Source organism: Cynocephalus volans, chromosome 8 (genome assembly GCF_027409185.1).
Source record: "Cynocephalus volans isolate mCynVol1 chromosome 8, mCynVol1.pri, whole genome shotgun sequence".
Lineage (NCBI taxonomy): Eukaryota > Metazoa > Chordata > Mammalia > Dermoptera > Cynocephalidae > Cynocephalus > Cynocephalus volans.
In genome coordinates this window covers 25,885,999-25,901,792 of record NC_084467.1, presented here as the reverse complement: position 1 = coordinate 25,901,792, position 15,794 = coordinate 25,885,999, and the positions used below count along the sequence as shown (strand labels likewise).

Sequence of the window (15,794 nt, the reverse complement as noted above, 5' to 3'; positions counted from 1 at the left end):
GGAGCTGACTTCCAGCGATTGAGCGCGGGGTTTGATGGGAGTGCGCCGGTCCAGAGTCACGTGAGGGAGTTTAGTCGCCCCACTCCCGAGGGCAGCCATTTTCTTAAAGGCTGCTAAGCTTACGACCCAGTGAGAGTGCGGATATGAGAAATCGAGGTTGCTTTCGGGTCTAGTATGAACTCTGGGGGGAGGAACGGAGAGAAAAGGCCCCACCACTCAAACCTAGAGGTGTCTGATTCAAGGTGTCCCTCAACTTGTTTCCTTGGTCTTCAAAAAGAACTAGCAGTGAAGCAAGCGCAGAAGATGGGGGTCTTGGCCTTTTAAACATATACAAATGGCAAGGCCTAGGATGGAAACCTTACGGGCTGAAATACGTCCGCGAGCTACGAGAATGGAGTCCGGGTCCTTTAAGGGTGCATACCAAGGGGCGGAGTCTAGAGCGGAAGTTGTAGCGCAGCACCGAAGTCCGGCACTTGAAGGGCGGAAGTAGGTGGCTACTCTTGCAGTTATGGCGCAGGAAGAGGAAGATATTAGAGATTACAATTTGACAGAAGAGCAGAAGGCGATAAAGGCCAAGTATCCTCCAGTCGTTCGGAAGTACGAGTGTGAGTAGCTGGCTCACTTCTCTGTTCAGGCAAACGGGCAGCCTCTCTGCTTACCCGCAGCTTCCGGCCTTGGCTTTTACTTTGCCCCATAGGTGCTTCAGGCATGATCTTATTGCGCCCTGAATTGTGGCCTCCTGTACTTTACACGGGTCTGCTGAAGGAAAAAATCACCTGGGCTGAGAGTCGGAAAACCTGGGCTCCCACATTTACAGTCTCTTGAATATCTTCCACATGTGCTAATTCTAAAGATAACCGTATTTTCGAGCGTTTGCGGGGTTGTCGCCCACAAGGATCTTCCAACAATGGGATAGAGTGTGGCCAGGTTAGAGAACTCGGAAAGCTAAGTGGGGGAGTTTTTTTTTTTTTTTTTTTTCTGCCGGCCGACCGGCAATGTTAATGACTCTTAACGTTGGTGTTACTGGCACCACGCTCTACCGATTTGGCTAACCGGCCTGCCCAGGTGTTTTACTTCTATCGTGTTAGTAAAAAGACCTGGTTTGGGCATTTATTAGCTTAGTGACTTTAAGCAAATCACATAACCCTTCCGTGTACAGTCTAATGAGTTTTGATGAACAGATACATCTGTTTAACCAACACTGCAATCAAACCGTAGAACATTTCTATCATCCTAGAAAGTTCCCTTTTGTTTCCAGTTAGTTCCCCACACCCTGTCACCGTAGCTTAATTTTGCCTGCTTTAGAGTTTCTTATAAATAAGATTACATAGTATATAGATTCCTTCTGACTAATCTGGCTTCTTTTGCTCATGTCAGAGATAAACACGACTGGACATAAGTGGTGAAAACAGATTTTATTCAGTAACTGACTGACAATTGGGGGAAAGCTGAGCTCCACTTTGGAGCTGATTGGGCATTTTAAAGGGAGAATAAGGGAGGGGAGAGAGTAGGGCTTAGCAGAGTCAGAGAAGTGAAAAAGTACAAAGGATTGGTCAGTATAAATGTGATAGGTCAGCTGTGTCTGCTAGTTGACAGTTATTGAAGATAGGATTCTGTCCTCCCACAGAGACTGGGAGACAGAGCCCTTATTCTTCCTGATGATTACATTTCAAAGGAATGGCTCACAGGTCCTTGAGAAAGAGGCTTCTGAGTTGTAAAAGATACTTATTCACAATTGTAATCCCTTTTTAGTACAAGCTCTAAGAAAGGGAGTTCAGGGGCCTATGTCAAGTGTTGGCTAGAACAAACAATTCTCCTGGCCCTTTTGAGATTTCTCAGACAGGCATTTTACTTTATTTTATTTTATATGGCAGCTGGCCAGTACAGGGATTGAACAGTGGACCTTGGTGTTATTATGAGGACCAACACTCTAACCAACTGAGCTAACTGGCCAGCCCTAGGCAGTCGTTTTAATGGTTGGGGGGAGGTTCGAATCATCCTAGGGACATGGCCTTATGCTGCTAGAAGCCACGTTAGAGTTTGGTGAAGTGCAGGGGTTTGGGGGCTGGCCAGTTAGCTCAGTTGGTTAGAGCGCAGCATTATAACACCATGGTCACGGGTTTGGAACCCTGGACCAGCCATGCGCCCAAGAAAAAAAAAAGTGCAGGGGTTCAGATGGAGTTCTGCAGTTTCTCAACATAATATATATATATATTTTTTTGTCGTTTTCGTGACCGGCACTCAGCCAGTGAGCGCACCAGCCCTTCCTATATAGGATCCGAACCCGCCGCGGGAGCGTCGCTGCGCTCCGAGCGCTGCACTCTCACGAGTGCGCCACGGGCTCGGCCCTCAACATAATATTTTGAGATTCATCTCAACACATGTATCAGTAGTTCATGCTTTTTAATTGCTTAGTAGTAGTATTCTATTGTATGATTATACCTCAGTTTATCTGTTCTCTTATTGATGAATATTGGATTTTTAATTTTTGGAAATAAAATTGCTGTGGACATTCTTATATCTTTTTGTGAACACATGCTTTCATTTCTCTAGGGTTAATACCAGTTATTTTCTTTTGTGTGTCATCTCTGCTGGTCATTGAGCCCCACAGAGCCTAAAACTTAAGTCCTCAATAATATTTCTGAGTGAATTAGAGATGAATTTGAACCTCAAGTGCTACCAGAAGACAGTGTGTTATGGTGCAATGTGTGCTAAACTGGAAGCCAGAAAACCTCAGTTCTAGTCCCAACTCTGCATAGTCCTGAACAAGTCATACAGTCTCTCAGCATTTCAGGTTTCTTCTTGTAAGTGAAAGAATTATATTAAATGATCTCCAAGAATTCCTTTTAGCCATAATGTTCTGTGGTCCAAAGTGGGAAGAATTGATGGAAGTCACAATATGGGTGAAGAATAGCCTCTGAAAATGTTGAGATAACAGGAGCAATGGGAGCATGCTATAGTAGCTGTTGTTACTTTCTGGTGTGGGAATATAGGGAAAAAAGCTCATGATATATGTTGTGGAGCTAACTTTATCTAGGATTAGGCTAGCTGTTCATGAAAAGGTGAGACAGAAATCTAGGATTTTATATCTTTGATGATGACATAGTTCCTAGAATTTTAGATTATTCACACAGTAGATATTTACAAAAGATACAGATTTGTCTCATTGAGGAAAAGTAATAGCAGAAAATGGCATTTTTTTACTCAGAGACTGTAATGTCTTAGACACTTTTTAGGTCACCTGGATGACCCTGGCCCTGCTGCCTTCCAGAAATTGTCATTCCTTTAAATATATCCTTGGCTGTAAAAAAATAACCTTGAGCTGGCCGGTTAGCTCAGTTGGTTAGAGCACCACCTTGTAACACCAAGGTCAAGGGGCCAGCCAAAGACAAACAAAAATACTCCTAACAAAGCCATTACAAAACAATTAACTTTGTTGAGTAAATGGATAGCAAAAGGTATAAACTGCCCCACATTTTTTTCTCTTTAAGCATGATGTTCTTAATAATTATGAACTAGAGTTATTTTCTTGTGATTTGAGAGTCAAGTTTAGTGAATAATAAGTGTTTTTCCCTCTCTCTCTCAGATTTGGACCACACAGCAGATGTCCAGTAAGTATAGCTGGAGTTTGTCCCTTTGAAACTGTCTTTAAATAGGAAGGCCAAATATTTTAATCTTGGTGTCCCTAGTTTTAATTTTTCTTCTCTCATTTTGGTTCTTCACAACATGAAAATGATGATTTAAAAGCACTCCGTTTCACTGCCATTAAATTGATTGAGGCCTTTAGTTTTGTATTTGTGATGCTGATTTTATTTCGACTTTGCCATCAAGTTTTCTTTCTTGTGGTGCATTATATTACACAGAATATGCATGTGTTTCTTTAGGTTACACGCATGGGGGAATACTCTGGAAGAAGCATTTGAGCAATGTGCAATGGCCATGTTTGGTTACATGACAGATACTGGGACTGTGGAGCCCCTCCAAACAATAGAAGTAGAAACTCAAGGTAACTGCTTTATTCACAAGGAAGAAATTGTTATACAAATGTGTGGTATACTACATAATTGTGTATATTTTCACAATAAGAACAACAAAACTGAGTATGAGCCTGTTCTTTCTCTTTCAGCTAGCCTAAGAAATTCATTGCACTTTTAAATTCAAACAAGTTTGGGCCGAGCCCGTGGCGCACTTGGTAGAGTGCTGCGCTGGCAGCGCGGCGACGCTCCCGCCGCGGGTTCGGATCCTATATAGGACTGACCGGTGCACTCACTGGCTGAGTGCCGGTCACGAAAAAACGACAAAAAAAAAAAATAAATAAATAAAAAAAAAAATAAATTCAAACAAGTTTTTAGAGGCCAGAATTATTATTATTATTATTATTTAATTAATTAATTTATTTATTTTGCATCTGGCTGGTCCAGGGATCCAAACCCATGACCTTGTCATTATAAGGCCACACTCTAACCAGCTGAGCTAACCGGACAGCCTAGAGACCAGAATTATTAAACATCATACTATTATGGCTCTCTTTGATCCTGTGTAGGAGATGACTTACAATCTCTTCTGTTTCACTTTTTGGATGAGTGGCTTTATAAGTTCAGTGCTGATGAATTCTTCATACCCCGGGTAAGCAAGGATTTTTCTTTTTTACTGAGCAAATGGGTTCTTAGTTCATATTTTAAAATAGAATGAGTGAATTAAAATAGAAAATGTGGTGCAAGACCAATCCATACAGATATGTAAGACGATACTGATTTGCAGAAATTATAATGACCATAAGCATTTTTCTTGACCTGAGTTTGCCTGTGTGTAAGCATTTTGTATTTAGATCTCTGAATATCTACTTGTCACTAATCAGGATTGTGTGATAAGAATGCTCCTACAGTCTTCATCCGCACTTTTTATGTCTCCCAAGTTTGAGCTATGTTTATATCCATTCATATGTTCCTTTTGTTCTGTTTGAAATTTAGCAGCTCTGTCATGGCCTAAGTTAAATTGCTGCTTTTGGTTTTCTTTAACGTGAAAAAAGGAAAAGTCAAATAGAGATTGCTTGCTCTGTCATCCTCTAGAAGGGAATACCTCTCCAACATCATTGTTATTTAAAACACAAGACCCTTTGTGCTTTCATAATTTCTCCATTCTCTCCCTTACTAGCTCCACTACATACACTCTACCGAGTCCCTCATCCTAGTAGTTCAGGTGCCTACAATAGTATGTAAAAATAGGCTGAGAGTGATTGAAATCTTATATTCTCTTCCTCTACCATGTATCTCAAAAAGAAACTCTTTTGACTCATGGTTTGTTTGGGTTTTTTTGGTGGCTGGCTGGTATGGGGATCCAAACCCTTGACCTTGGTGTTATCAGCACCACGCTTTAACCAAGTGAGCCACCTGGCCAGCCACCTGACTCATGTTTTTAGATTGTACATTTTTCAAGAATACCTCCCTTAAATATGTTACAAAAAACCTTATTTCCTTGAAATATGTTTAGTTTATTTTTCTATTTTAGTTAATATTTAAATTTTCTTTGCTTCAGAGAAGTTGTATGCTATTGTTTTCTAGAAAAGGTAGTAACCTAGATGTGATTTAATAGATGGTTTATGTAGGAAGAAGTGGGAAAACACACAGAAGTGTATTTTCTGTACAGTCTTACTCAGCAGCAATCAACACAGAAGACTGACTTCTGTGACCAAATGTGTGGGGAGTTCTCCCCATTGGCAAACAAGCCACTTCTTCAGCGGACACCAGCTGGCTGTCCTCCAGTTTAACTCAAATATGTAAACTCCAGGTAGATAGCATCAAATCCCACAGGCTGAGTGCTCAGTCTCCAAGACTGCCCCCGCTTCAGATGTCAGTCCCAAGTCCAGTCCTCTGGAACTTCTGATCAACCAGTTATAAATCAGGGTTCCCACAGCCCTTTCCTTGGGTTCGATTAGTTTGCCTGAGTGGCTCGCAGAACTCAGGGAAACACGTACTTACGTTTAGTCGTTTGTTATAAAGGATATTACAAAGGATACAGATGAAGAGATGCATAGGGCAAGGTATGGGGGGAGGGGCACAGAGCTTCCATGCCCTCCCTGGGTATGCTACCCTTCGGACACCACATGTTGAGCTATCTTGAAGTTCTCTGAACCCAGGACTCTTGAGTTTTTATGGAGGCTTCATTACACAGGCATGGTTGATTAAATCATTAGCCAGTGGTGATCAATTTAACCTTCAGTCCCTCTTCCCTCATTGGAGGTTGGAGGGTGGGACTGAAAATTCCACCTTTGTCTTTCCTGTGACTAGCCTCTGTCCTGAAGCTACCTAGGGGCTGCCAGCCATCAATAGTACACAAAAAGACTCATCATTTTGGAGATTCTAATGATTTTAGGATTTTTATGTCAGGTGATGGGGATGAAGACCAAATATATATTTTCAAAATATCATAGTCTATTATGAACATTTTTTTAAATTGAAAAATTTTTTTCCTCTTTAGGAAGTGAAAGTACTTAATATTGATCAAAGAAATTTCAAATTACGGTCAATTGGGTAAGTGTTAACTCTTTTTAGTAGCAAGTCATGAAGGATGTTAAAGTTATATTCTTCATTGAACTCAGTGGGCAGGAAGACAGAAACATTAAATAGGTCAAAGTACCACTTGCATTCTGGTAGTGCTTTGTAGATTGAGCTTTGTGAGACACCTAGGAATGAGGGCTCACCTGAGCTTTGGAGGACCAGAAACTTGTCAGAATAAAGTTGATTCTGATTGTTAAGCCTGATTCCCAATTTGTTGATTTTTAGGGAGGAAAAAAATACATGTGTGTGTGTACATGTATGTAGAATTGCTAAATGGCACAGCGTAAAGCCCAGTTTGGTGGATGAGAAACACTGACACATCCATTCTCATAGATCTTCTCTTCTAGACCCATTCAAACCAGTTCCTTCTATTCACAAATTATACTTTTCCTTCCAGAGTTTGCAAACACTTGATTAGGTCACTTTGGTTGGGCTTGTTTCCCAAGTTTCTTTAGTCCCTTAATTGTATATTTTAGGTTATTTCTGTATATAGCTTATTTTTTCCATTTTATATTTAATTTTATTAGTTTCTTTTTGTAAAGTGAGGTCTTCTATTATTTCTCCCTCCTTTTTAACTTTTTTATGGGTAAGGAAACAGGCTTGTCCAAAGGTACTTACTTAGCTAATAAGTGGTTGAACATTATTGTAAAACTTTGCTCTTTCTACTTACTAGACCACATTGTGATCTCCAGCTACATTAGTGTCAAAGGGAGAGAGGAGACTTATTCCAGATTCTAGGAGAGTACTTTTCTAGAGCCTTCTCTATACCGATCATGGACATTTTTGGGAAAGTTACAGAATGCAAACCAAGTTCAGATCGTATTTTGCCTTTGTGGTACTTAGACCTGCTTTTTCCAATGGGAGATATTATTTAATTCTATAGCTCTGAGTACAGTAAGTTTTGAATATGCTACTCTGTTATGAAACGATATTTATTAAGCAATATTTATTGAGAGTCCACCATAAGCACATTATTGGGGCTTTTTTTTTTTTTTTTTTTTTGAGCCCTACTATTAACCTTGAGAGCAACCAGTGGCTTTTGCACACAAGTCCTTCAACACCTGCTAGCAAATCAAAATGAAATTTATAGCTCTCCTACTCCTCCCATCTCTTTTGGCTTTCTAGTATCTTAACCACATTTGTAAGGCTTATTTTTAAATATCTAAAGAGAGAATAAATGTTCAGTCTTGGAAATCTTAATCATGTTTTAATTTTCCTTCTCAAGGTGGGGAGAAGAATTTTCATTGTCCAAGCACCCTCAGGTATGTTTTAAAATCCAGCCATTAAAAACATTTTATACTTCCTTCCCATAAAGTCTGTATATGTGGCAGTAAAACTTCATTCTAATAATTGGTGTTGAGTAGTAAGTTTTTTCCCAAACTTCTCTGACTTGTCTGGATATTATGTTAAAATACTGTGATTTCACACATCTGATTTGGTGTTTTAGGAGTTAGCATTGAGTTCTAGGGTCAGGTTTTGTTACAGATTGTTGTGGGACTTAAGTCCCTTTGCCTTTTCAAGCTTTGGTTTCTTCTCCTAGAATGAAGGTTTTGGACTAGAGGTTATCTAAAATTCCTGCTACCTTCTCTGTTTCTCTAGATTCTGTATTTGCCAGCTTATGTGACCTCCCTCTGTAATAGGCAAATCTGTTGCAACACGGGTTGGCAAATTTTTCTTGTAAAGGGCCAAATAAAAAGTGTTTTAAGATTTCTGGGACAAGAGCAGTAAAAGAGCAACTACTCAGTTCTTCCATTATCGCACTAAAGGAGTCATAGATAATACATAAATGAATGAGTGTGGTTTTGTTCCAGTAAAACTTTATTTATGGATATTGAAATTAGAATTTCATATCCTTTTCAAATGTCATGATATATTATTTTGATTTTTTTTTCCAACCACTCAGAGATATAAAAATCATTCTTATTTTGTGGGACTCTGCAAAAACATGTGGCAGGCCAGATTTGGCCCTTGGGCTGTAGTTTGCTGACCCTTGTGTTTAAGTCAAGGGGGGCTAAATTAGTTGTAGGTGACTGAGAAATTTTGGTTACTTCCAGTAACTGCAGTATTATTTCTTCAACAACGATATAATAAAATGAAGGCTGGCGAGGGATTTGTGAGCCATAGCCATTTGGACAAGTTTGGGAGGAGAGAGATACATAAAAAGAAGAGAAACCAGCAGAGAGGGGTGTGTGAATTGAAAACATATTATGATACAAATGGCACAGTGAGTATTTCTAAGGGAAACTAGTATATTTGGGGCATAACTGGTTAGCTCAGTTGGTTAGAGTACAGCCTTATAAAACCAAAGTCATGGGTTTGGGTCCCTATACCAGTCAGCCACAAAAAAATAAATAAATAAAAATTTTAAAAGGGGGTTGTAGCTGGCCAGTTAGTTCAGTTGGTTAGAGTGCAGTGTTATAACACCAGGGTCACAGGTTCAGATACCTGCACTGGCCAGCTGCAAAAAACAAACAAAAAACATTTTAAGGAGACATAATAAGGGATAACCATAACATATGCCTTTGGGTTTCTTTCAGAGGGGGGATACTGCTATGAATAGGACAGTAATGTGGCCTAGAAGGGTGGTTCTATTCCCTGAAGTTAATAGAAAACGATTAACGCAGTATGCCAGTAATACGAAATACTGAAGAGCTGGCTAATGAAATAGTAAAGTGTTAAAGTACAATGACTCCATTTCCCTAAACTGAACACGTGGGAAGTACTTTACTTCTTTTGCTCCACTCTTCAAAATTCAATGAAATACCTATATAGATAGCATGAGATAACCTGGTCCCTAAGACCAGGCCAGCATATCAAATTTCAGATATTCTAAATTCATATTAGCCACTGGGAGTACTCAGAATGGATTATACTAACTTAATTTTATTTACTGCTAACAGTTTTTGAAGCAAGCAAATGTAAATATGAAAGGACTAATAGAATCAAATTAAATGTTGGAGCCTCTATATACAGCTGGACTTTAATGGGCGAGGCTTTTGAATAAAGAAGATGAAGTGAATTATTTATTTTTGAAAAATGTACAGTTAAAAACCAAAAGAATTCTCAGAATCCTAGACAATTTTATGCCTACTAACAAAAGATGTATTTTACACACAACACAAAATAAAAACTTTTCTCTCTTGCTTTTTCATTTGGAATTCGCCTTTGTTTTTGTGTCAGAAACCAAAAAAAAGTAATCTACTGCTGCTTTGATTCCAATGATCTGTACATGGTATATCAGCTAGAGTGCTGTTTTTTAATTTAACATACAAGGGGTCTTCAAAAATTCCCTGTACCTAAAAAAAAAAAAAAAAAAAAAAAGATTCATATTATCTTTTAATAAAAGGAGAAAGATTTATACTTTTCTTTTTTAAAAGATGACCGGTAAGGGGATCTTAAACCTTGACTTGGTGTTGTCAGCACCACGCTCTCCCAAGTGAGCGAACCAGCCATCCCTATATAGGGATCCGAACCTGTGGCCTTGGTGTTATCAGCACCGCACTGTCCCAAGTGAGCCATGGGCTGGCCCTTATACTTATTTTTTGATTCTGTTTTTCCATGAACTTTTTGAAGTACCCTCATATTACAAAATCTAGGGACCCAATATAAATAATCTTATTTTAGAGTTTTACCATGTAACAGTCTCATTTCTTATTTTTTTATATAAATGATCAAATAATCTTCCAAAGCAAAAAGGACCTTTTTTTTTGGTGGCTGGCCGGTACAGGGATCTGAAAAAGGACTATTTTATGAATATAGCATTAAAATATCTGGTTCCTGGAATATTTCCTGGTTTAAAAATATCTTCTTGGTTTTAATTCTGTCCTTATTTCTCTCCACTAATTCATATCCATCCATCCATTAACTCATACATACATTCAGCAAATATTTATTAAATGCCTACAATGTGCCAGACATTATTTTAGGCACTTTAGGTAGAGAGGGAACAGGACAAAGGAAGTCTGTACCATCACTGAGTTTAAAAATCTAGTGAGACGAGAGAGTCAGACAAACATGTAAACAAATAATATAATTTCAGTTAGTGAACAGCACCATCAGGGTGAGGTAAGAGTGGCTGGGAAAGGGGAAAGGGTGGTCAGAAAAGGCATATCTTAGGAGGTGACATTTAAGTAGAGACCAGAGATGAGAAATGAGCAGATATTGGGGAAGAACTTTCTAGGCAGAAGAAATGGGTGTGAAGGGCCTTAAGTGAGATAGATTATATTCAGAGAATAGCAAGGGTAGTACTGCTGGAGCTGAGAGAGTGAGGGAGAATAGTAGGAGACGAGGTTGTTCAGGTAGGCAGGGCCATAGCCTCAAGGCTATGGTAGGGCACGTGGATCTTATTCTTAGTGTGATGGGAAGCCATAGGAGTATTTTAATCATGGGAGTTATATGATCTGATTTGAGTTTTAAAATGACCAAGAATGGACCATAAAGTGGCAAGAATGGAAGCAGAAAATCCATTTAGGAGGCCTCTACAATAGTCCAGATGAGAGATGGATGGTGGCTTGGACTAGGATTACACTGGTAGAGGTGATGAGAAGTGGTCAGATTTAAAACTTATTTTGAAGGTAGATGCTATACTGTTACTATGTGTAAGAATCAAGGGTATATAGGTGGGCCTTAATAACTAAGTGAATGGTATTCCCATTACTTTATTTAGGAAAGGCTGGGGGAAGGGCAGGTTTTTGAACATGTTGTGTTTGAGATGCCTGTTAGACATTTAAATGGATTTGGCTACAGGAAGATTTGTTTAGGGGACAGGTATTTTGGACATATAAATTTGGGAGTCATGACTGAATAGATATTTATAGCCATTAGAGTAAATAAAATTACCAAGAAGTGAGTGTAAATAAGAAAGAGTAGTGGGAGAACTGAGCCTTGAGGCATTAAGTTTGAAAGGGAAGGAGCCAAAAAGAAAAAAAGGGAGGAGAGCCTAGTGAGAGGGAGCAAAAGAAGAGGTATGCCCTAGAAGCCAGACATCCAGTGCTACTGAGACTACTCAGAGTCAAGTAGGATAATGGATTGAGACTTGACCATTGGATTTACTAATCAGTAGATAGTGTGTAGATATTTGGAGTGGGTTAGAGAGGGGATGAGAGGTGAGAAAGTAGAGTATATAGACAATTTTTGGAAGAGATTGCAGAAAGGGGGAACAGGTGGGTAGAACAGTAGTAGCTAGAGGGAAATGTGGATAGTAAGGGAGAAGGTTTTTATTTTGTCTCGTTTAAGCTAGGAGATTTTGTAGCACCACTGTATGCCGAGTGGAAGTGATCTAGGAAAGAGGGAAAAAGTGATATGCTGGAGAGGGAGAGGATAATTTCAAAGACCTTAAGTGGGTAAGGGGGAGGGGGTGTGAAGGATCAAGTACTCAAGTGGAGAAGTCGGCCTTCTTGTAGGAGCAGGGACGGGCCATTCACGGTAACCAGAGGAAAGGCTAATGTGAGTACAGATACAGCAGGATGGTAGATTTGATGGTGGGAAGATGAGTCAGTTCTTATTGATTGCTCTTATTTTCTTCAGGAGGCACAGTTGATTGAGAGTGAGAATGAGGGAAGGATGCTAGAGGAGATGTCTCAGAGTGAGAAAGGGGATTTAGTGGTAAATGTAGGATTACAGTTAGTGCTGAATGCCCATTTGAGATTTGTGGACATATATTTAAGGTGATAACCAGTTAATACAGTATGTGCTGCCACAGGCAGAAAGTTGAATTTGATTTAGGTTGTTTTGCCAGGAGATTATGGCAGAGGGCAAAAAGCAAAAGTGGTGACACTCAGATCCTTTTGTGAAATCTTCAAATTTATTTTATGCTATAGAGCTAGCAAATGCCATTCACCTATGGCCTGATACATTTTGTGGTGCACAGAATTATTGTAGTTCTTTTTAGAGCTGGAAGCAACCTAAAAGAACATATAATCCTGTGGTTCTAAACTGGGGCAGGGTGGGGTGAGTGTCATGTATTAGAATCATGTGCAGATCTTTTGACCTGGGAAAGTATATCTCACTCTCCAACTAGACTTGGAAAGAGAAGAATCCCAAGAGGTGAAGTGAATATTGGCAGCTGAAGAGAAGAGAATAGGCTGAGTTCCTAGGGCCCAGGTCAGAGTATAAAAAGGTGGTTTGGGTTTGAGAAAGAGCCCTGAACCAAACAGTAGAAAAGCTTGTGTTCTTTGACTCCACCCATTTTACAAGTGAAAAAACAGATGCCCAGACAGGTCAAACAGCTTCCAAACCCAGGTGGGTTCAGAAAAATCCAGTTTGAAAAAGTGTAATTTAAGAAAGTTATTTCTACTGTGCACTTGGTGCCTCTCATTTTTATTGGATCAGTGTATAATACTATCCTAATTTGATAACTATTTGTTTCATATAGGTTTTTAGTTTTTCAGAATATTTACTTTCTGCCAGTTGTTGCTAGAGTTAATAATTCAATGTCAGTAATTCTTTTTTTTTCCTGTTTGTTTTTTCTCTAACCCCAACTTTAGGGAACGGAAGTAAAAGCAATAACATATTCAGCAATGCAGGTCTATAATGAAGAGAAACCAGAAGTTTTTGTGATCATTGACATTTAAGACACCGAAAAAAGAAAAGAAAAAGACTCCTGTGAAGGACTTTAATTTTCTTCTTCCTTTTGAGAAGATACCATGATTTACGTTCTGTAATATCTTTTGATATATGGAAATTTGCAAAATAGAAATTTTTAACTTAAAGGAATGACTTTCAGAAATGGAAGATCAGGGCAACAGCCTTGGTCTGTGTTCCCCAGATATTCAGACTTTAAAGAATTCTTCAGGGCCGAGCCCGTGGCGCACTTGGTAGAGTGCTGCGCGCTGGCAGTGCGGCGACGCTCCCGCCGCGGGTTCGGATCCTATATAGGACTGACCAGTGTACTCACTGGCTGAGTGCCGGTCACGAAAAAACGACCAAAAAAATAAATAAAATAAATAATGCTTTTAAAAAAAAAAAAAAAAAAAAAAAAAAAAAAAAGAATTCTTCAATTCCTGAAGGGCTATAATGGTCCCTCATTTGTTAATTCTCTGCTGTGGCAGCAGGTGCCTCACATCCTTCCAGTGGAGTACAAGCCCTGAAGCCTGGCTCCAGAAGGGGTCACTGGTATAAGCAGCAGCCTGGGACTGACTCAAACTAAAAAGAATAATTTGAGAAAATAGATTTGTACACCTAGAATTTTGCTTTCTTCCAAATTGGTTAAGACACATTTTCTATATGTATGTTAGGGGAGGTTGTGTCTTAGTAGTTTTAGTTTGCTGTGGGACAGAGCCATCCTGTATTCCAATTGGTTTTCTTAGAAGAAATAATTAGAAGACTTCTCTAAAAAGAGCTCTGATTTTCACTCTGTGTTTCACTTTTTTAAAGCACTGATTATGACACTTTCCTATTTGGTCATTAAAAAATTCCATCCTACACCTTACAAATGGCTCTTCCTTACATGTAATTTTTTTTAAGCCAGTATGTGTATACGGTTAGAGATAGGAGAATTTTAAAAAAAAAATTTTTTTTTTTTTAAACTACCTAATCTGTTTGTCTTTAAGGGGATAGGGGCCAGGAAAATAACTTTAAAATGATCTGAAGTAAACATTGAAAAATTGTAAGCCAGTAACTCTGATATTTTTATTTTCCAAAAGAATTATTGTATATCAACTCTAAATTGATTTTTTTTTTTTAAATCTGGGGGCTGACCAGTTAGCTCATTTGGTTATAGCACAGCCTTATAACCCCAAGATCACGGGTTTGGTTCCCCATACAGGCCAGTGACCAAAAAAAAACCCCCAAAAAACCTCAAATCTGGGATGAGCATTATTATTGTTATTAGGTTTCAGCACCTCATGGGAAATTTATTTAAATCAGCACAATTTCTGAGTGGTCAGCCTCTATTGAATTTAAAGAAATTTTTTCACAACTTTGTTTCTGAGGTTTACTAATAAATAGATTAAAAGGGTCTAAATGAAAAAAAAAAGATATTCTCAGGGACAAGATTCTAAAAGTCGTAAAATCAAGTTAAACTGTGCTTTGTTTCATTTCCCAGTGCCGCACTCTCTGAGTGAGCCACAGGGTCGGCCCTTTTGTTTCATTTCCCATCGACAATAAGACTTTGCATCTAACTTATTTTAAATTGTCAATATGTGGTGTTAATACACATATGTTTGTGTGTAAGAATAATAATTCTACATTAGGTTAATTAATTATTAAAAGTCAAATCTGATCACTTTAAATTACCAAAGGTAGACAAAAATTTCAGCATGCAGAATTGAGCCTAAATTCACAATTAAAAGGAAAAAAATGATCAACAGATGTCATAAGTAAGTGTATAAACCTTTTCAAAAAGTGGTTACTGCAGAGAACAATCATATAGTGGAAATAGACCTCTTATCTCTAGAAAACACATTTGTTAAGCTTAGAAACAAGATACGAATTATGTATACCATTGCTGCAATGAAAAAATACAATTGTTGCTTGAAAATTTCATTACATCATCATAAATTATTAATAGTTAAAAGATCCAAATTTTAAAAGTAGATGACTTTTAAAAAATGAAATTGATTTAGTTTGATTTGCATCTTTTTTCTAGTCCCTATCGATGTATTCTCCCTTGTAATCAAGAGTTTGCAAAGTTGCTTATTCATAAGCACATAAGAAAAGATTGCCACTGGGTGGTGCCAAATATCATAGTGTGCTGAACTTGAACTAAAAGGAAGAGATTAGTTATGTGCTTTCTAAGTGCTCTCTCTGAGCGCTATATTATTTTTCTGAGTATTTAACAGAAAGTAAGGTTAATGAAGAGTAGGCCAAGAGCCTGTGGTTTGAAAAGCAATTCTTCAAATGAATATATGGCAGAATCACTGGAGTAGTGCTTCTTAACCTTCTTTATACTCAGGCACATTTTGTAAATTTGAATTGTAGCTCTTCAAGCAAAAAATGTGAACAATGGAATACCATGAAGGTAAGGGAAGAGCCAAATCCAAAGTAAGAACTCAGGCTGGCTGGTTAGCTCAGTTGGTTAGAGCACAGCCTTGTAACTCCGAGCTGAGGGGTTTGGATCCTTGTACTGGGCCAGCTGCCAAAAAAAAAAAAAAAAAAAAAGAGCTTGAGAACTGGGATCTTTTGAAACCAAATGGGTTACATACTTGCCTAAGAAAAAAAGTGAGTTAGTCATATCTCCTACCATCAGCACTATATAATGGAGTTCAGTAAAAACAAGTCAGATGCGGGGCTGGCCCA

At 38.6% G+C, this 15,794-nt stretch overlaps 1 protein-coding gene across 2 annotated transcripts; it reads left to right on the top strand.

Annotated features, from left to right (window-relative positions):
• Positions 1 to 121: 121 nt before the first annotated feature.
• ZBTB8OS (zinc finger and BTB domain containing 8 opposite strand) lies at positions 122 to 13,498 on the top strand. 2 transcript variants are annotated; one of them, XM_063104940.1, is made up of 7 exons: positions 122 to 605; positions 3,587 to 3,611; positions 3,885 to 4,006; positions 4,544 to 4,626; positions 6,478 to 6,530; positions 7,783 to 7,819; positions 13,043 to 13,496. In XM_063104940.1, the coding sequence occupies exons 1-7, from the start codon at positions 509 to 511 to the stop codon at positions 13,127 to 13,129; spliced, it is 504 nt and encodes a 167-aa protein (XP_062961010.1). In that variant the 5' UTR covers positions 122 to 508; the 3' UTR covers positions 13,130 to 13,496. The 2 variants fall into 2 exon arrangements, with proteins under 2 accessions (XP_062961010.1, XP_062961011.1); XM_063104941.1 differs by lacking the exon at positions 6,478 to 6,530 and having other exon boundaries at positions 479 to 605; positions 13,043 to 13,498.
• The last annotated feature ends 2,296 nt before the right edge of the window (positions 13,499 to 15,794 follow it).